Source organism: Panthera leo, chromosome A3 (genome assembly GCF_018350215.1).
Source record: "Panthera leo isolate Ple1 chromosome A3, P.leo_Ple1_pat1.1, whole genome shotgun sequence".
In the NCBI taxonomy this organism is placed as follows: Eukaryota; Metazoa; Chordata; class Mammalia; order Carnivora; family Felidae; genus Panthera; species Panthera leo.
Window position 1 is genome coordinate 33,692,960 of NC_056681.1, and position 22,169 is coordinate 33,715,128.

The 22,169-nt window shown below is 39.5% G+C and overlaps 1 protein-coding gene across 1 annotated transcript in view; it reads right to left on the minus strand.

Annotated features, from left to right (window-relative positions):
• The window catches only part of HAO1 (hydroxyacid oxidase 1), a 47,471-nt gene that overhangs the window by 15,480 nt on the left and 9,822 nt on the right, over nt 1-22,169 (minus strand). Inside the window, exon 3 of the mRNA XM_042930163.1 lies at nt 7,073-7,328. Coding sequence (XP_042786097.1) covers nt 7,073-7,328 — 256 coding nt within the window. The remainder of the gene's footprint in view (nt 1-7,072; nt 7,329-22,169) is intronic.

The window sequence follows — 22,169 nt, forward strand, 5'->3', positions numbered from 1 at the left end:
CCTTTCAAATCAATTAGATGTTCTTCAACCATCTATAGGTTGCTTGCATGCATATTTCCCATGTTTTGAGGTAAGATTCCAGACTAAGTGTGACAAACATTATAGACTCTTTCTCCTGCCCTCCTATTATGTTGTTGGTGGTGATGGTGGACACAGGGAGTGGTGGGAAGTGTTTCCCAGCATGTGGGTTCTCAGCTCTTGCCTTTTCCTCCTCCATTTAGTTGTTTCCTCTGAGGCTGTCTGCCTACCGACTCAAACTTACCAATCTTTCAGACAATCCTGGCAGGGCATGAGCTTTCCAATTACCAAGATCTTCATTTCTTTGCCTGTGGTACGACCACTAATTTATGTGCCAATTTGATTGGGCTAAAGGATACCTAGATAGCTGGTAAAATGTTATTTCTGGGTGTGTCTGTGTGGATGTTTCTGGGTGAAATTAGTACTTAAATCAGTAGACTGAGCAAAGATGATAACTCTCATCTCATCGATGTGGGTGGGCATCATCCAATCTGTTCAGGTCCTGAATACAACAAAAAAGTGGAAGAAGGACAAATGTGTTCTCTGTGCTTGAGCTGGAACATCCATCATCTCCTACCCTTGGACGTTGAAACATCTGGTTGTCAAGCCTTCAGATTTGGACCAGAACTTACACTATCATCCCCTGATTCTTGGGCCTTTAGATTCACATTGGGACTTACACCTTTGGCTCCCCTGGTTCTCAGGTCTTCTGGTTTGGACTGGAAGTATACCAGTCTATGAGCCTCCAGCTCATAGACAGCAGATTGTGGGACTTTTCAGACTCCATAATAATGTGAGTGGATCCCTCATAATGTGTGTGTGTGTGTGTGTGTGTGTGTGTGTCCGTCCTACTGATTCTGCTTCTCTGGAGAATCTAATACATGTGACTTTCTTCTGCTCCTGAAGCCCTAGTAACCACACACACAGGAGATCTGAAGTGTCAGGAATGTTGGCATATAAATACCCCAGCTCCTTCACCCCTAAGCAGGCTAAACCTGAGATAGGTTCTACATATCCCAGAATTTCCAATCAGGATTGAGCTTCACTTGCCTGCAGTTGGAGTTGTCTTGGTAACAGGCCCTTTGTTCATTGCCTCCTTTCCCTGACACCACTTCCCCACTCAGTATTCACTTCATCTTCCAAAGAAACTATTTGCATTTAAATCACTGGCTCACAGTCTCCCCCTAGGGGAACCCAAATTGACACACAACCTCACTGAGTTGCTGCTTCTCCCTGTGTCTAATTTTATTGAACCAATTTAGACCAGGATTTCTCTGACATACTTGTAAGACTCTGCTACTGGCTCATTCTATACCTGAAGTCTTTTCTCTTGGCTTAATATCCTGATATCCTCACTACAGTTTGGCAGTTCCCTAAACCAGGGACAAAGTTTTTTCTGCCTGTACCTTTGATCACTAACTGGGTAGATGACCATCTGGATATACAATGGCATCACCCCCTGTGACTTAGCTGCCTACAGACCCAAATCCAATTGTAAACTTCATCTCTCCGAAAGGGTATCTTTGAATGATGACAGTGACCTGGATTCACCTTGCTTTTCTGCACATTATAAATTACCTTGCTAGTCAATCTCCAATTTGGATAAAATACAGCTGTATATTATTCTCTGGCTTAGTCATAACACTTTCTTTCTTTCTACTAGTTCTGCCATTGAACATATAAAGGATTTTGAAGCAACGACTCTAACAATTTTTATATAAACCTAAAAGTACATAGGCACACTATTTTTAATTTTTTCAAAAGAATCATAAGACTTCTTTTAATACAAACTAGGCTTAATGTTTTTAGTATACTTTCAGCTAAAATAGCTCCTTGTGTGGCTTGAGTGGCATACATTCTCATAAGGACATGAACATTCATATCCCACCTAACTCTATTCAAGCCATTGGCAACATTTTCTCAATAAGGATTGAACAGCTTGTCCTATAGACCATTGACTCAGTTGACCATTAAGGATCATAGAAAATTCCAACTTCATGAGAGTCTTACTGGTACCCATCTATTTGTTGAGATTTGGTTTGGATTTTAGCTGAAATACCTAGCTAGGCATTTCTTTTTATCAAACCATTTAGGGTTGTACATTTTATCACAGCCTTTGGTATTCTGTGCTCATCTTCATTTGAATTAAGCTAAGCTTTTGGTCTATAAACATACCCTTATTATGAAGACCTATTCCAGAATATTACCTAGAAATGGTATTAAGTGATATTAAATTCCGAACTTTTAAATAATATTGTTAATAAGAAAAAGGTTAGGTCTGTCTGTTCCACAGCAAGACCAGGGGGGAAAAGAAGAAAAACATCTGTATGTATATATACTCTGCATAGCACCCCACCCCCATCCCAAACAAGCTACAGTGTTTCAGCAGAGGCGGGTGGAAGGGTGAAATGGATAGGAAAAAACAGAAACATGGATAAAATTATATAAATAACTGTTGTTATTCTTGGATGGTGAAATGCAGATCAACACTTGAATGAATGTTGCCTTACAGAAAATTCAGTGCACAATGAAGCCTTGTTGTTACTCTAAAACGTTGTTCAAAGCCAGAAGCCAAGAAAAAGTTTTCAGATATCTTGACAGAGACCCACGATGGAGTGTTTTACCAGTGCTTCTGAAGGAAACCTCCATGAATACTATTTTTATTTGAATTATGACATATACACAAGAAACACTTAAAGTGGCTGCTGATAACCAAAGTGTTCCATTTCTCAAGGAAGGAGAGGAGCAACGTCAAAGTAATAACACAATTACTTGGGACTTAATTCTCCAAATCCCACCCTGTTTAATGACCCAAAAGCAAAGGAAAGAACTGGCTTTGTAAGAAACTCATTGTGCCTTGAATGCCTGAGAATATTATTTACTGTAAGTACTGATGGTGTGACATGAAAGACAAAGCTTTGTGTCTCCATGGTGGGAAACAAAATATAAAACAATAACGAGTAGAGCCCATGATATCTACACAATATGAAAGGGAGAGAGATTCATAATACATATAGAAATTTGTACATGGGCCACTAACTTTTAATGCTGGTTAGGAAAACATTTATATCAAGAACATAACCCGGCTAATTTCTTCCTCATTGTTCTGGGCACTTAGATGAAATGTTCAGGGCATGGATTTTAAGTTTGAGCTCTAATTCTTGTTCAATGTCTTAGTAGTCATGTTTCATTGGGTAAATCTCATGTAATCTAGTACATTTTCATTGATGGATTCAACATTACTTACTGAGCACCTGCTATATGTTTTAGATGTTTAGGAGATACCAGTAAGTAAGACAATCAAAAATACCTGGCCACGTAGGGTTGACATTCTAGCAAGGGGCGACAGAAAACAAACAACAAACATAATCGATAAGTAATTTACGGAGTATGTTAGAACATAAGTGCTATGTAAAATTTAAAAAAAAAAAGTAAAGCAGAATAAGAGGGATGTGAGCTGGTAGAGGTTTAACTGAAAGTTTAGATATCATAATCCGACTTGGCCTTGCTGAGAAGGTACCTGGTAGAGGAAATCAGCAGAGCATTGTTATTGTATTTGTTTCCTGTTGCCGCTATAGCAAATGACTGCAAACCTTTAAAATGACACAGATGAGGATTTTAAAATAACACAGACTTATTATACTACATTTATGGAGGTCAGAAGTCCAAAATGTATCTCACTGGACTAAACTCAAGGTGTTGATAAGGCTGTTTTCCTTCCAGAGGTCCTAGAGAAAAATCTTTTCCTTTCCTTTTCCAGCTTGTAGACACCTACATGCCCTGACTTCTGATGATACCCTTCCAATTTCTGCTTCTATCATCATATCTCCTCTGACTTTTGACACTCCTGCTTCCCTAAGGACACTTTTAATTACATTAAGCCTACTGGAATAATCTAGGATAATCTTCCCATCTCAAGGTCCTTAACTTAATCACAAGCGCAAAAGCCATTTTGCCATGTAACTTAACATATTCACAGGTTCCAGGGATTAGGACATGAATGTCTTTGGGAGGTTATTATTTTGTTTAACACAGTTACATTTTGAATATTTTCCTAACCAAAGAATTTAGAGGCTGTTGGCCCTGTATCAAGTTCTCCTTTGCAAATCTTTCTCTCCCCTCAACCCCACCCAGGATTCCCAAACATACTGTATCTCCATTCTGATTTCTACTGTTTGTTTTTATTTGGGTTTTCCACTAGAAAGACATGTAGATCCATCCTTGATGTCAAAGTATAAAAGAAGTGAGGAAGTTAGTTGTGCATGGATTTGAGGAAAGACATATAAGGTGGAGAGAGGAGTCATTTCTGAGGCTGTAAGGCACCAACCAGCAAGCCTGGCATGTTGAAAGAACAGTAGGCAAGCCCATACAGCTGGGAAGAGTGAATGGAGGTGAGGGTGCCAGGTGATAAGGGAAAAGAGATAACGGGGTCCTGCTCCTGGGAAGCCCTGCAGGCCACTTTTATCATGACAGACCTGGGAAGATAATGGCAATCTGATCTTCTTCCCTGTGATATGTTCTGGCTGGTGTGATTAATAAGTCCTTTTAGGGCTATCTGGCTATAATCAAATCACCAAAAGAATAGGTGTCATGATTTACCTTGATCTTAGTCAATGGCTGGAAATTTCTTTTTTTTTCTTTCAACTGCCTTGGTGCTGCACTAAAGAGCCAAATCTTTACTCAGGGTAAATGAACCATCTCCAGGGGGTAGAGAGAGGAGAAGGCCCCTGCCTCAAAGCCTGAGCAATCAATCTAGTGAACTGGCCCCATTCTTTGTTTCTTCCAAGAGCAGATGAGACTTCCCCTTATTCTCCCTCAGTTTCAGGAAGCTCCATGCCATTCATAATACACACATACATGTGTTTTGCATATAGACCAAGCAGAAACTACCAAACTCCTGAACTCTGGCTGGTCTCACATGCCAAGAGTCGGGATCCTCCCCCACCCTGTTTACCCTTCCCCCTCTCCTCCCCAGCAGAGGAAGTAGCTAGGGCTGGAAGGAGCCACTGCTTTACAGACTCATTCTTCTCTGGATTTCCTGCCTCCCCCGCCTGCCAAACCTCACTTCTGAAAAGCCCGGCTTCACCTTCTATGAGTCAGGTCAGTTGCGGAAAAAAACCTGATTTCATATCAGGCTGTAACAGATGAGCTTTTTGGTTGTATGTGGCCTCAGGCGGAAGCCTGGGCCTCCCATTAGTGCACTCTGCCTTCGACTGCTGAATGTGAGCTGCTGAGGAGCGGACCAGAGAGCGCTGGCCTGCCCCGAAGCCCAGGAGAACAAACAAGGCCAGTGTGCACTCCAGGGGTCCGGGGCACCAGGCTGTGGGGTGTTTCCTGTGTTCCCTGTAACCTGGATGTGTTGCTCATTATTTGATCATCTTCAGATGGGAGATGTGACAAGCCGGGAGTCGTGGCCACTCCTGAGCACATGGACAGCTGAAAAGGGCCTTTGTCTCTTGGTCCTTCTAGTCATCTGGGCAGGAGCCCAGGAGCAAAGGACAAGGGGGAGAAAGCAAATCAACCCTCCTGCTCCTGACAGAGTGGCCCTGGCACCAAAGAAGCAAGTGATATCAGCCAGAATTAATTAACAAGTGTATACAGTAGGGTGTATAACACCCTAATGTATTATTTATTATTGTTGTCAGTAGTAGTCGTTGTGAGGGGAGGAGAAAAAGGAATACCAAATTCTCTTTCAAATGGCCAAAGGGAAAATAACGTAGAATGTTTCCTGTCAGAAGCCTGAATAGCGGGAAACTAATTATTTTAGAAAGTCTAATAAATAAGGTAATCAAAATAGAGAAGTAAGGTGAATACAGATTTCATATTAGGGAAATTTGAAGCCGTCTACTTCTGATGGATTTGGCAAGAAGTGGGAATATGTCAGGACTTTTGTTTTTGTTTCTGTTCTCTTAGAAAGACAGAGTGTTTGGGTAACCCAGTGTCTGGGATACACGGAACAGGTTTATTGACAGCTCTGTCAAGGAGAGTACTTTCTCTTTCTGTCATTGGGTTATTGAAGGTACCACATACACAAACAATATCCTAAATCTGCCTAGAAGTATCACAGAGATAGCACCACACAGTTAATTTACATATCGTTCAATGATGGCAAAATTTTATGCATGGTAGTTTATACTCAAATAGATATAGACACAGCAGAGCTATATAATAGTTCTGTGACACTCAGATAAGACTATACATGGACTTACGTGGTGGTTGAGATACATGTTACTCTATACCATATATGGAATTCCTACCTTTTAACAATCTTCTTGTCCTTATATGGAATGCTGATTTGATTTAGAATCTTTTGGATTTGGATCTTTTAGAAGTGTTCACTTCATATACAGAGTAAGCAATGGCCCATTGTAAAATGAGGTCTAGGATCCTAGGAAGGATCCTTTATCTTTTCACATACTCTGATGGATGGATGCCTTGAAATCCCATCATCAAAATGTCCTCCATTAAAATGAATATTTTGATTCCTTTTCAGATAGCTTTATCCCTAAAAGCTATCAGTCACATATTGATATGAAAAACCTAAGAGCAGATTTTGGCGGGAACTAGGGTAAGGAAAAAACAAAGGGGAAAAAAGGCCTCCAGGTTAAAGAGACGAGGGTTCTTTCTCAATAAACTCCAGGAGTTCCTAGCTTTGACACAATATAAGTCCAGTCCTAAAATATTACAGGGAAAAGGACAATTCCTTGCTGACAGGCTAAATGACCTGATAAAACCACCACAGTTTAATTTTAGATTACTAGATAAATTGGTTTTGCCTAGATGAGTGAGTGAGTGAATGAATGAATGAATCTTGACCCATTGATAAACCACAATGAAAGAGGAACATTGCTGAATAGAGTAGGAGATAGGGAATCAAACATGTGGTTTCTTTTGTCTCCATTCTTTTAGCTACTTAGTCTTAATAGACACTGGAAAAAGCTTTCTTTTTATCTTAATAGACGTGGGAAAAAACCTTTGGAGCTGGTACATGACAAAAATGAAGAGAATTAGAAGATCAGTTCAGGAGCCGAGGTGATGAAAGACCCATGGTTACCTGAGTTGAGGTGGCAGCTTGAACCTATTACGCACATCGTCAAAGCGGTTCCCGAGGTAAGGAGTGTCCACTGTCAGAAATATGGCCTTGTAGCCCCTTTGTTCTGCCCGCTGCACTAGCTGCTTGGTGACCTCACGGTCCTTGTAGATGTACAGTTGCAGCCAGCGGAGTGCCTCGGGACTGGCCTCTGCCACTTCTTCAATTGAGGAAGTGGACCAGGAACTCAGCATCATCCCGGTTCCCAGTGACCTGCAGGCTGAGGAAGAAAGAAGATAAAGGCAAGCCCAGCATTCTTCCTCACTCCAAAGCCTTCAGGCTGTGGCTCAAGGGGGTGGAAACATCTATAAGAGCAATTTGGCAATAAGAAGTCAATTCTTTAAATAATTAGAAATATGCTTTCCTTTCTACACTCCGAATTGATCTTGAAGAGAAAAATGAGTCAAATAGCCAAAGATGTACTATGGGTAGGGATGAAAAAATTTGGAACAACCTGAATCTCCAACCTTAGGGGATTGGATACACTGCAGTACATATATAAAATGAAAGGTACACACCCATTAAAGGCAATATGTTTGTGGTGTTTAATTTTGTGTGTCAACTTGGCTAAGTGATGGTTTCCAGGATTTGCTCAAATACATCTGGTTGTTGCTGTGAAGGTATGTTTTAAGGAGACTAACGTTCAAACAGGTAGATTTTAAGTAAGGTAGATTACTCTCCATAAGGTGAATAGGGATCATCCAATCAATTGAAGGCTTTCCCTGAGGATTCTGTTAGCAGACTGCCTTCAGACCCAAACTGCAACATGAACTCTTCTCTAGGTCTCCAACCTGACAGCTTACCCTTTAGGTTTTAGACTTGCCAGGGTCCACAAATAAATCCCCCTACCTTTGCCTCTCTTTCTATGTACATATTCTGTTTCTATTACAGTTATTAAAGAATAATATTATTTGTGGATACAGAAAGAATTTCAAGATATATTTTTGAACGTCTACAAAATGACACATATAATTCCACATTTGTACCAGTGTGATTATTGGTTTATAAACCTAAACAAACTAATTGTTAATGAGAGGTTGGAGAGTTTAATTTTTTTCTTTGTTTTTAACTTTTTAACTTTTATCTTCAAACATTTTGTTAAGGGTGCATTCTCCCGTTTATGTTGTACTTTTTAATATTATAAAATATGTATGCTAGACATCCCAAGTACATAGCAGCTCCCTCACAACCTTTTGAGCAAGATATCAAGAAATGAGCACAGTGAAAGTGAAAAATAAGTAATAAATTAGATAGATTCACCAAACCAATAGTCTTAGAGAACTGGGAAGAACATGGGGGATAAGCTTTTCAACGAAAAAAGGGTAAAGGGCAGTAGAATTGGGGTCATCTTTAGTGGAGGAGAAACTGATACAATGTTTGTACGCCAAATACCAAACATGGCAAGAGACAATATGTCTCTAACCATATGTAAACTAATCATATGGCCCTGGGTCATTCAACTTATCTGTGTGCCTGACATATATCAAATGGCAGTAAAAGTAGTTGTCCAAGTGACACTCCTTGGGTGATGTTGAGATCAAGTGATGTGCTGTTTAAGATACGACTTTGAGAAGCTAAAATGCTTCCATGCATTTTCAAATCTCCCTTCAGTGTTTGTGAAAACATAGTGTGCAAACATTCCCCCAGAATTTCTAGTTCAGTAGGTCTGAGATGGGGCCTGAGAATTTGCCTTTCCAACCAGTTCCCAAAGGTGCTGATGCTGCCAGTCCCCTGTACCACACTTTGAAATTTAAGTAGTAGCATTATCATTTGGTAGTAAAATTCTAAATTCACACGGTAATAAAATGGATTTTGTTCTGGACAAATGTTACTTTTCCTATGGTAGGTGCTGCATTCTTGTGGTTCAGGTGACAGTTCAGATAAAGAAGACCTAAACTGGAGATTATCTTGTCTGTGGGCAGCTAATTTGTTCCCTCCAAGTGTGCCTTGAGAATTGCTCTCAAGAGGCTCATGAGTTGCAAAATATTGTCACAACCCACATCTTATTAAGTAATAACACATATGCACATCTAGACCATTGTATGATTTTCATTAAGATTTATAAATATGGAAAATAGCTCCAGGTCATCTACTGCTGTTTGGAAGGAACACCAGGGAACGCTGACTGGGTCAGAATCCCCTAACCATCAATTTATCATAGAGAAAATATGCCCTGAAGAGGATGTGCTCTAAGGTCGCACAGAAATGGAGAGCTGAGTGGGATGAGGACCCAGCATGTCTGACTACTTCTGCAGGGCAATGATCTTTCTAGATAGAATTCTTAGATGCCCAAAAGACTCTCTGGTATCAAGCATAGATAAATGCGTTCTCCCAATCCTTCAGAGCCATCATCCCCAAGGGAGTAGGTTTGCCATATCCCTGAAGGATGCTACCATGCCAACAGCTCTGGGAAGGCATGGAAATGGAAACCAGGGTGTAGGGCCTACCACATACTGCAGTACAGAGTGTGGCTATACAAAGGGGTTCAGCTAAGAGGACCATCAAATGATAGGACACCTTTTTGTAGTGTATACAAAGGCATCATGTCGGTGAGCGGCTCCTCTGTCAATAAAGATCAAGAATCCTCAAAAAGATCTTGAATTCATAAGAAATATCTACAGACACTCCACAAAGACCATTAAAATTGTTAAGCCATCAAACGTGCAAGAGGTGTTGACCTTCATAAACCTTTTGTCTAGTCCCCTTGGATGGGTATGTCCAGAGAAAAGCAAGGTTAGTTCATGTAATCTATTTCCTGAGTCTACTGCTTTGATACTAATGGTTCCTGAAGCTATTGGTGCTCAATGTTTATTTTTCAATGATTAAATCATATGGGGCTGAAATTTTGAGAATCAGGGACCTTTAAACTTCTAAGTTACCAATGTTTCAAGCTGTAGGCATTTAATAAATATTTGGTGATTTAACGAATTTACTTCAGGAGAAAATGCTGGATGCAGAGAGAATTTCAGAGACTGTGCTGACATACTACGAGTTGAGGCTATATATTACTCCCAGGAGAGAACAGGAGCAAAACTTAGAAGGCTTCATGATCCTTGGAACATATATTACTGCCCACTGTGATCCCCATTCACCTGTGATCATATGCTGTGATAAAAAAAAAGACAATTATGGATGAATTACATCTATGGTTTTCAACACAGTTTTATGTTGAATGAGATAGAGCACCCTGGGATTTTGCAAGGACCATTCAGAGAGACAATCACAACTTTTCCTGTTAAAATATTGAAACACTTCCATTCTAACTGGCAAATAACCATGGCTCTGAAGGAAATGACCCTCCTTCTTGAGTCCCTTCATTGTGGCATCATTCTCTTCTCTCCTCAAGGAATCCCTGGACCCCCACCCCTACAACCCACAAATTCAAATGTTAATGCCTGGCAGGGCTGCTGGGCATCCAGAATGCTGTTAGAGCACTAGAAACCAGCATCTGAGCATCTCTTCTAATTGGTTAAAGTCTTTCGTTGTACTGGTTGCTAAATGTTTCAAATGTCATTTTTGCCTGATAAAGAAAATACCCTTCTAGCCCACATTGCTCTTTGAGGACAAAAACTACAAGCTTTTTAATTTTATAAATCACTTGGCATAGTCAGACTTTGTTATAAAATTCTAATTAGAGTTATCCTAGTCCAGTGCATAAATGTTTTTGAAGCCCGTTTTCACTCCATATTAATTTTCTGCAATGAAACTCTGACCTGCTCTCAAAAGCAGCAACTGTTAGATTTCATTTTACAAGGGACAGTGGTTCACTTGCGTGGAGCTGTGTGTCCAGCTTGTGGTGTAGCAACAGAAGACTCCAGCGTATGTTGCATTTTCATAACTCCTAGCAAAATGGAGATCACATCTGAGGTGGTAAAGACAAGGCCTGGCCCTTGCCCAAGATGAAAGTCCCTAATGTTGATCCAAGTCTAAAAATCTTGGCTTTCATTATAGCCAGCATATCCTAGAGATACAATATCCAGGAGGATACACAATCAAGTAAACACTGATCCCATATGACATCCCACGACTCTGTTTCCTTACTTTCACCCACTCCCTCTTTTATCATCCCTAAGATATATTTTCAAGAATAAAAACCTAAAGCTTTAATGCCTAGATGTATTCGTATTTTAATTTTTTCCTCTTCTTTATTTAGAGACAGCAGTAGTACATTATGCCATTGTTATAAAAAATGCATATGAGGGGCACCTGGGTGGCTCAGTCTGTCAAGCGGCCAACTTCGGCTCAGGTCATGATCTCGTGGTCTGTGAGTTCGAGCCCCGCGTCGGGCTCTGTGCTGACAGCTCAGAGCCTGGTGCCTGTTTCAGATTCTGTGTCTCCCTCTTTCTAACCCTCCCCCGTTCATGCTCTGTCTCTCTCTGTCTCAAAAATAAATAAACGTTAAAAAAATTTTTTAAAAAATGCATATGAGATACACACACACATATCACTAAAAGAGACATTAGTAAGGTTGTAGACATTAAAGCATCAAAGATAGGGACACTTGAGTAGCTCAGTCGGTTAAGTGTCCAACTATGGATCAGGTCATGATCCCCCAGTTTGTGGGTTCGAGCCCCATGTCAGGCTCTGTGCTGACAGCATGGAACCTGGAGCCCACTTCAAGTTTTGGGTCTCCTCTGTCTCTCTGTCTCTTTGTCTCTCTATCTCTGTCTCTCTCTCTCTCTGCCTCTTCCCCACTCATGCTCTGTCTCTCTCTTTCTCTCTCTCTCAAAATAAACATTTAAAAAATTATAAAGCATTGAAGATAAAGCCCTGGAAATGACCTAGGTAATAATATGTATTTCTTGAAAAAACAACAAGCTATAATGGGTTGAGAGTCAGAAAGCCTGGGCTACTGTCCCAGGCTGACCATCCATGAGGCACCCTTCATCTGCAAAATATCTGTAACCACAGCTGCTATCTTGTCTGCTTCATAACACTGCTAGACAGTCAACACTGAGGCAAGGTTTGTGAACACTTTCTGTGTAAACTCTGAAGCCATGCGATTTTAAAGGGTTAAGTGAGAGAATGCCTAACACTACATGGGAAAAGAAGTCCTAGATAGCCTTATAAACTCAGAATTTTGACAAGGACCTGGATTTCTTATCATTACTCATCATCTTCTCTATACCCAGCTTTTCCCAGCATTGGTTTTGATGATCAAGACACCCATTCCTCTTTGCAAAGAGAGTGTCAAATGCTCACTCCCTTAAACAAGAAAGCTCTCAAAGGAGAGAGGAATCTTTTCCAGGCCAAGGAACTCCATGATAGGGCTGATATAAGAAAAGAATATCAAAGCAGATACTTCCTACATTCCCAGGGTGTACATTCCTTTGAAAAGCCAGGGACAAGACAACAGAAAATAATATGAGAGGTGCAACAAAAACATGCCTTTCCCCACTCCCCACCTCTATCCCTTATCTGTCTACAGATTTCTGAGGAGAGTCTGCAGAGTAGATCTGAGAGGCTGTCAGCATTTCCTTAGTAAGACAACAACAGCAATACCTGGAAGAAATTCTCACTATATTTTTTTCTTTGCATTATTTGCAATAAAACCATAAGTATAATAATATGGAAATAAATGCATTTAATATCATTGTTTACTGTCACCCACAATCCCGTCCCTCCCACACTGGCTATGGGACAGTGAAAAACATTTGTGCGTTCTGGTTAACAGAATAAAAGTTATCCTAGAACCCACCCACAACAAATTTCTTATTAGAGTGAAATCACATGCCCTAGTCTGGGGAAATGCTACAAGGGTCTTCAATAATCTGGTATAAGATTTGACCTTAGTCAAATGTAGTTCTGCCTCCCCAAACTGCCATTCAGTAGATCTAACTCAATTTCCTACACTATGGAACCTATAATCAACCACTGAGGTTTATTTACATCAACTCATCTTAGATATCAATGCAACCACTTCTGGAGTTGATACAAACCCTAAGCTCCAATGTACAGTGATTTAATTAGGCTAGAACAAGTAAGTAGCTTTGCAAAGTGGCATGAACTGGCAGAATCCCCTGTATGGCTAAGAAATGCAATTGAGCTTGTACATCTTGGCAGTGTTTTGCTTTCCATCAAGCAAGCCTTAATAAAAATGTTCATTTCTTATCTAGGAAATCTGGATGTAGAGGAGAGAAGACAGGAAGCCTACTGTGGACTTAAATTTTAGGGGACACTAAGCCTACCTGTCCAAATTCTTTAATCAAAAACCACTTTGTACACATTCCTCTCCTTGGTTTCGAGTCACCCTGATATCAACAGGCTTTCAGAAGATCTTATAGGGTCTTCAGGTGGGAATGATATTCATGCTACATCCAACACTGTTTCATCTTTGAGGATTTAAACTACATCATTGGCTGGGAGCCACCAAAGACTTTCATTCTAGGCTCTGTCCGGTGCTTCTCAAGTTCAGATATACATAGAAATCATGTGATGATGTTGATAAAATTCAGATTCTGGCTTAGTAGTTCTGGTGTGGGATGTGAAATCTAACATTTTTAACAAGCTCCTGAGTGATGCTAATGCTTTTGTTTTGTGGACTATACTTTTAGAACAATGAGGTGGATGTTTTCTTTCTCAAGGACTCATTCAAGTTAGTTGGATATAACTGATGGCATAAGTAAAGCTAGGACTTACAGCAAACTGACCAGTGGTGGTAGGGTGGGTAGTGTCTGGCTCCCAGCTTGCCAGTTGCCAGAAACATCTTGCCAATGAATCTGTCTGTCTTCTACATTGTTGTCCCTTTGAGGAGGGCACAGGTAAATCTGCCACATTTTCTTATTTCTTATACATTCATCCCTTACTAGTTTTTTTTTTTTAATTTTTTTTTAACGTTTATTTATTTTTGAGAGAGAGAGAGACAGAGCATGAACGGGGGAGGGTCAGAGAGAGGGAGACACAGAATCTGAAACAGGCTCCAGGCTCTGAGCTGTCAGCACAGAGCCCGACGCGGGGCTCGAACTCACGGACCGTGAGATCATGACCTGAGCCGAAGTCAGCCGCTTAACCGACTGAGCCACCCAGGTGCCCCATCCCTTACTAGTTTTAAAGTCAAGGAATAAATTGCATTATACTAACAGCCTCTTGGCACATTTAACCATTACCATATATATATATATATATATATATATATATATATATATAACACACACACACACACACACCATATATACACCATATATATCAAATACCATATACCATATATACCATATATATATATATATATACACACCATATATGTATGTATGTATATACACCATGGTGGTATACCATATATATATATATATATATATATATATATATATATATATATATGGTAATGGTTAAATGTGCCAAGAGACTCATATATATACATAATATATACATATATATACATAATGTGCCAAGAGACTCATATATACACATATATAAACACATATATATGTATATATATACACACATATATATGTATACATATACATATATACACGTATATATATATCTATATATATATACATACGTATATGTATATATAGATATATATATAGATATATATACATATACGTATGTGTGTATATATCTATATATATATATATATATATAGATATATACACATATACCGAGAGAGAGAGAGAGAGAGAGAGCATGTGAGGGAGAGCACTCAAGCAGAGGAGAGGTGCAGGGGGAGGGAGGGAGAGGGAGAGAGAGAGAGAGAGAGAGAGAGAGAGAGAGAGAGAGAATCTTAAGCAGGCTCCATGCTCAGCATGAAGTCCAACTAGGGGCTCCATCCCATGACCCTGGGATCATGACCTGAGCCAGAATCAAGAGTGGATACTCAACCAGCTGAGGCACCAGGTGCCCCATCATCAGACGTATCTTAGAACCTTGCTTATCTAGGACTTGCCCAGCTTCCTAGATTTGGGGTTAGAAACAAATATTAACAACAAAATAAAAATAAAATTGCAGAAGATAAGAGAGAGGGAAGTTACTGAAAGATGAGATAGTTCACCAATTATAAAATAGCTTCCAAATGTTTAATGTCTTGTCCAACAATCTTACACATATAGATAAGATGCTGCATCACCAAGTAAAACTAAAGCTTATCATGCTAGGCTTGACAGGGAGGGGAATTATAATACATTTGAGGATGATGTTCATCCACAGCTACCACCACCACCACCACAGAGGAAATTGTAAACTAGTAGTTACCAGTGGCAGTAAACGTCTATTATTTGAAACATTAATTCATGTGGGTCAATCATATTTCCAGATTAGAGCAGAATGGTTAAGCAATGTGCTACTTTGGGTCCAAATTATTTCTTTGAAAATAGCTCTCTTTTATGGGAAAGGTGAGTTATGTTTCCAAAATTGTGTTTTTAAAGGAAAAAAGGATAACATGATTAAAGTGACTAAAGTTATTTTTAGGTGCATTTGATTAAAAAGCTCCTGCAAAACTTAGTCACCAAGACAGCTGTGCTGAAAATGTTGAGAAAATGCATTCTGTCCTCTGCACAGGAAGTCATTGTGCAATGGGGAAAATATGCAATGACAAAGTACCAAGCAGTTGTGTGGTTCAAAACTCAGGGTCTGACACACTAAGGTGTTTGCATAAATGTGCACCCTAACATCCACTGGGTGTGCCCACCTTTCTTCACACAGGAACTGCCATTTACAGAGTTGTTAAAGATGGAGTAAAAATTATTTATTGTCTGCACGTCTAAAATTACAATTTGAGATTACTTAGAAAAATAATGTTTTGAAACTTCCACTATAATTATCTGTGAAATACTTAGAAGTGGTCAAACAAATCTTAATTTATGATTTAGGGAACTTAAGCAATTTCAACACTGCCAAGAAAGGCCAGAAAACCAGATTTCACCTTTCCAGGGCTTTCAAGATGGTCCATTGTCTAAATCCGGAGCAGTTTAACCTTGAGTGATCACACTGTCACTAACTTTGAGAGCTCTTTTTGTCTGCATTGAAAGATTTCCAAGAAATAACTAGTCCCAATGACATCTGTGCCCTCCCTTTCTTGCTTCCACTGTGTCTCTGGGGTAGAACTCTGCATTAGACTAAAACATTAACTTTACTGTAATGATCCCCAGGTTATTATTCTGTCATTTTATTAAGTTGTCAGGTCCTGGCATATAACTGACAGATCACATGGAGACCACACCATAGTGAGATGCCTTTTATGATGGTTTCAAGGCAGATCAAGCCTGCACTTGACCTCAATTAACCTCCCTCAGTATAACAACCTCGGTGTTGAAACACACACGTGAGCCTCTGACTTCTGGATTATCATGCTTTAATGTCATCAGGCACACTTATAATTTGAGAAGAAGCAATCTCATGTTCTCAAGAAAGCTGCCCAATAGCTTAAATTCTGGTGCGAGATACTAAAAATCATACCACTTGATGTTGGTCTTTAATGTAGTGGGAGGCTAATTTTTTACTAGCTGTTTTTGATTGAAGTTTGTCCTACTGCAAAGTGGTTTCAACCCCGAATCTACCACTTCTTGGAAAATTTTTAGATATAAAGTGTTGATATATCTATGCACATATATACATTTTATATATTTTTGTATACCTATGTATATATATAAAAAAGGTCCATAATCTTTTAATATGTGTGAATGTATATATATGTATATGTGTATATATGTGTGTGTGTCTATGCTTATGTGTTGTGTGTGAGTTGTGTGTGCGGAATAGGCATGTCCACTGAATTTTGATTGTGGGAAAAGAATGTCCAAAACATAAAATTGAGCTGAAATAGGTTGAAAATAAAGGTGAGAATTGGTTGATTTTTACTACAATGAAGCAAAGAGGTATTCTCTTCCAAATGTTTAATGATATAATTTGGACAAAGTTTTAGTGAACTGTCCTTTCTTCTTATTCCTCCTTAGTTTTGTTAATGGATTAAGACAAATAACTGGATCAGACTCTAGAGGGCAGATTGCTGTTCAAGCCCCATCTTGATCATGGGCCAGCCCTAGACTTTGGTCAAGGGCGTCCTTCTCCTCCACTGTCAAATGAGGGGAATGATAAATGATAATTACATCACAGGTCTATTGTGAGGATTAATGATGGGGCTGTGAAGTCCAGTATCTGGTGCATAAAAGGCACTCACTCACTTCAGGGGGAAAAAAAAAAAAGCTCCATAAAGATATCTCACGCTTTCCTGTATTTAGGTAAAATTAAGAATAATGGGATACTTTCCTCATAGGTATGCTGAAATGTATATCTGCTCGGTCACCTAGTACAACACATAAATATATAAATCAATAAAGCTTTCAAAAATATATCATTTGGGTCTGGAGCAAAGGAAATGACAATTTTTCTTGCTGAATGGTCTTTCACTCAATGTCAAAATCGATCACTTAATCTCGGAAAATCCAGAAAATCCAACAGCTAAAGCTCTCACCTATGCCCTAATTCAGTTTTTTGGGGTCTGTATGGCTCTTTGTGCTACTCTGCCATCTCTTCCACCTGCGTCTTAATAGGTGGTCAAGTCATAGCCAAGTCCCAAAACTTCACTTTGGAATGTTCTAGCCTTTTAGGCTCAAAAAGAAAGTGTTTAGATTTAATGGTTTTATGGCCTATCAAATCCTGTGTGGTAGCCTCTAATTGCATCCAGGGGCAGGAATTTCTTTTAAAATCTTTTTTTCTTTTTTTTTTTTTTTTTGACACTTTACTAAGAATTTGTAATATACTGAGCATTCCTAGAACGCCTTAGGTGGTTTCAATTTCTCTCTATTTGAGGTCCTGGCACTCCCTCATGTGGCGCGTGGACATATAACAGTCAGAAGCAAAGGGATGAATTAGTAACTCAATCTCCTCCTTCCTCTTATTTCTCATGTTTAAATGAAGCAAAGGAGCTAATGTAGTTCCATGGAGGCTGAAATAAAATTTCATTACAGCCACTGTGCATAAAACCAGAGATATTTCTATGATAATGTCCTAAAAGCCTCTGTGGCATAGTAAGCATTTTGTTAATTTGCTCTGTGAGAAGTCAGAGATGTTTTACTTCTCTTGCAAGATGGAAATTTCACCTAATGAGACTACCTGTTTTATATTACACTAGCATTTATATTTATCATTGATATTTCCTTCACTACTTTAAGTATTTGTAGAAATGATTCTGTAATCATCCCTGAAGCTCATAAGAGGAATAAAACGTAAATCAAAAACCAATCTAATAGGGTTTCAGATGGATGCGCTGTTTATGAGTAGAGGTGTTTATATGGCTCCTTAAATATTATAACAATTGTCAATTATTAAAATGTTAACTAAATCATCTACTGCAATAAATCCCTTATTCATAACACAATGCATGACAAACTGCTCTCCACTCAGTGTTTCTTGGTTAGTTTCCTTCCATCTTAAAAGATTTTTAGGAGTTTTAATTTTTGCTTAAAATTCAAGCCCCTTTATTTATGCTCCTGAGTTTTGCTCAAGGCTCATATTTCCTAATAAGTTTCATATTCGGTGGCTTAGTCCATCCTCTCAAAATCAAAGGGATAAAACTATAAAAACATAGAATGCAGTTAATATTTGCATAATTAACATATTTGCAAAACATAATTGCAGTTAATATTCTGAGACTATAACATAGAGTTTGCCTTAGGCTTCTTGCTGTAGTTAATGATACTTGGAAATATCAGTCACTGATCAGGATCTTATACACAGCATTGAGAAAGTGATTAATATCCCTGAACAAGGTATTTAACCTCTGCAAGCCTCAGTGTCCACAACCACAGGAATTGGAAAAAGATCCTTAGAGTTTTGGGACTCCTGGATGGCTCAGTCAGTTAAGCGTCTGACTCTTGATTTCAGCTCTGGTCATGATCTTGTGGTCGGTGAGTTTGAGTCCCAAATCGGTCTCTGTGCTGACGGTGTGGAGCCTACTTGGGTTCTGCCCTGTCTCTCTGCCCCTCCCCTGCTCACACTCTTTTTCTTTCTCTCAAAATAAATAAATAAACATTTAAAAAAGAAGATCTTTAGAGTTTTACACTCATGTTTTAGGATGGGTAAGACATAGATAAGTTAATAAATGCAAATTGCCTGACATACATGAATTGCCAAATAAATGTTGGCTATCATCATTTTTCACAACAGTTAATTTCTGTGGCATTTATTAAACATCTATTTGTGTTTTCAGCAAGAGCCGGAAATATATAGGTCTACTTGCTTTCCTCTATCCCAAGAATGCAGCTATGAGAAATGAAAAGCAATCACATATAAATGCTCACTCCACCGTCCACACTCTCCAGAGCTGGCACAGGAGGAAGAAGGTAGAGGATAAGGGTGGGATTTCAGAAGGACAGTTCTCTACCTTGAATGGTTTCTCTAGTTCATGAAATCTTAAAGAAGGACAGAACCATTCATTTCTAATCTGAAAAAAAATGGTAAAATCATCTTCCTGTTAGGAATTTTCTGGTTTGGGTTTTTGAGTTTTCTCATTGTAGAGATTTTGTCTGCATTCTTGCCTTCACAGCAGAACTCTTTTTTTTAACTGTCTTTTTGAACCCCAACATGCAACACAAGTAGCTCTGTGGTTGGTGACACACCTCACTTCCCCAAGACTCTTGGGAATAATCCCAACCTCTTTGGGACATGATAAGCAAACCACTGATCTTGCTTGAGCAGCTGACTTTATCAGTGACGAAACGTAATCCTCCTAGAGAGTGAAAATGGCCTGCTACAGAAGTGAAACTAGTTAGTGGTGAATTCCACATAAATCAGATGTCCCAGACTGACAGCCCAGGGGACAGTTGTAGCCCGCAAAAGTATTTGCTTTGGCCCACACATTACTGCCCCAAACAGTGTTTTAGAGAATTTTTGATTTATTTGCCAACATTTAAAAACCAGGAGATTACACATAAAAATGAAGGGTTTTGGCTTCTCTTAAAGTTTTTGGAGATTTGGCAGCCCAACATCCTCAATCCCTTGGGACAGTAGTTAGCTAGCACTAAAATGTGGCTGCCCCCCTCTATGGAACCTGCAATCTCAGGTTTGCTGAAGTCTCCACCATCGAGCCTGCATTGTTGTTTTCCTAACTTCATCCCTCTCTGGGTATTTATGTTACCAATCTGACCCTTAAAGTCATTTTTGAGGTCCCTGCATAAAGCTTAAATTAAAAATATCTTTAGCAAAGTAAAAAGAGCAACTTTCATTCCCACTAAAGTGTAAATGGAGTATACTTTTATTTAAGTTTTTTTTTTTTAATTTTTATTTATTTTGAGAGAGAGAGAGCAAGCTTGGGAGGCACAGAGAGAGAGGGAGACAGAATCCCAACCAGGCTCCACGCTGTCAGCACAGAGTCCGACGTGGGGCTCAAACTCAAAAATCCTGAGATCATGGCCTGAGCCCAAATGAGGAGTTGGACACTTAACTGACTGAGCCACCCAGGCACCCCGGGAGTATACTTTTCTGAAAGTAAGTTTTTTAATATTTGGAAGACATTTTTGGGACTCTGAGGGGCAAATAAAAAGTGCACCCCATTTTGGGAAGCTTTTCCTAGCATTATTCTCAGGTAATTTTCAAAGGACCCCTAGAAGTAAGAGCTCTTATTCAACTAAGGTTGTCAGATACAGCAAATAAACATATAGGATGACCCAGTTACAAATGACTTGCTGTTTATCTGAAATTCAAATGCAACTGGTTCCCTGCATTTTATTTGGTAACTTTATATTCACTGCCATTTTGAAAACAAAGAAAGAGTAGCTCCATTGGTCACTCTACAACCACAAAGCTGTATAAGAAAATAGAGCTCCATTCTCAAGCCCAGTTATACTGGGGATGTGCTCCACAGTGGTGAAAAGAAAGCCCAAAAGACCCTTTAAGCAAGGTGCTGTGAAGTCTAGAGAGCCAATTGAGAAGGCAAGATTGTGGTACTGTGGCAGCTTTGAGAACTTTCTGGATGTCCATTCTAATTATTCAAGCCTGATCATTCCCTGGAGATTTGAATGGTCCTCACCTTGATTTGCATTCTTCCAGGAGCCAACAATGAGGCAAAGATATGAGTGCAAGTCTTTTATTTGGGAATAATCACAAGGTGAGTTGAAGAATAGGAAAGTGAAAGAAGGAAGGGAAGGCAGTCAAGGAAGGGTGTGTTAATGGGAAGGTAACCCCCAACCCACCCATCTATCAGCTCCTGTTGCCAGAGAAAATACAGGAAAAAAGTTGCAAGTTCTTATAGAAATGATAAGTAACAAGGGGATATAACCTGAACACCAAAAGCATCTGCTCCAGGTACATATACTTTCTTTCCTTCCAAGTAACCTATCCATCTCACAACCCAAACATACCAACCAAGGAGTACTCTTGGTTATGGGGGGATCACCATCGTCTTTCAGGGTTAATTTAAGGATACATTTTTATTTTTAATTTTTTACACTTTTTAAAAGTTTATTTGCATATTTCTGAGAAAGAGAGAGCACAAGCAGGGGAGGAGCAGAGAGAGAGAGGAAGACACAGAATCTGAAACAGGATCCAGGCTCTGAGCTGTCAGCGCAGAACCCTACACTGGGCTCAAACTTACCAACCGTGAGATCATGACCTGAGCCATAGGTGGACACTTAACAGACTGAGCTACCTAGGCACCCCCAGGGTTAATTTAAATATTAAATAAATCATCAATCGATAGATGGTAATTGGACCATAGAAAAAAACCTTAGGAATGTCAAAATCCTTACAGGAGATTTCTACTACAAATCTAGATCTAAACTGTGATATCACTGCCCTCACAGCAACCTGATCCAGGGTCTTAGATTCTCAAGGGCATTGTGTGTAACATGTCATTGCCAGTTCCTCTGTGTCCTCAGTGTCACAACATCCTCTTCGTTCTTACTGTTCCACCCTGTCCCAATGTTTATCATGTATCTCACTCCCCTGGGGGGGGGGGGGCTGTTTGCATGTGCATAACATGATAAATCAGTTATCTTTAGGGAATTGTAACTGACAGATAAATGGGCTTCTTCTCATGACATTTTATGGGATTTTCTGGAAATTAAAAGCAGTACAGGGAGGTAAGGAGCCACGACTCTTCAGCCAAGCTGTCTAGGTCTGAATCCTG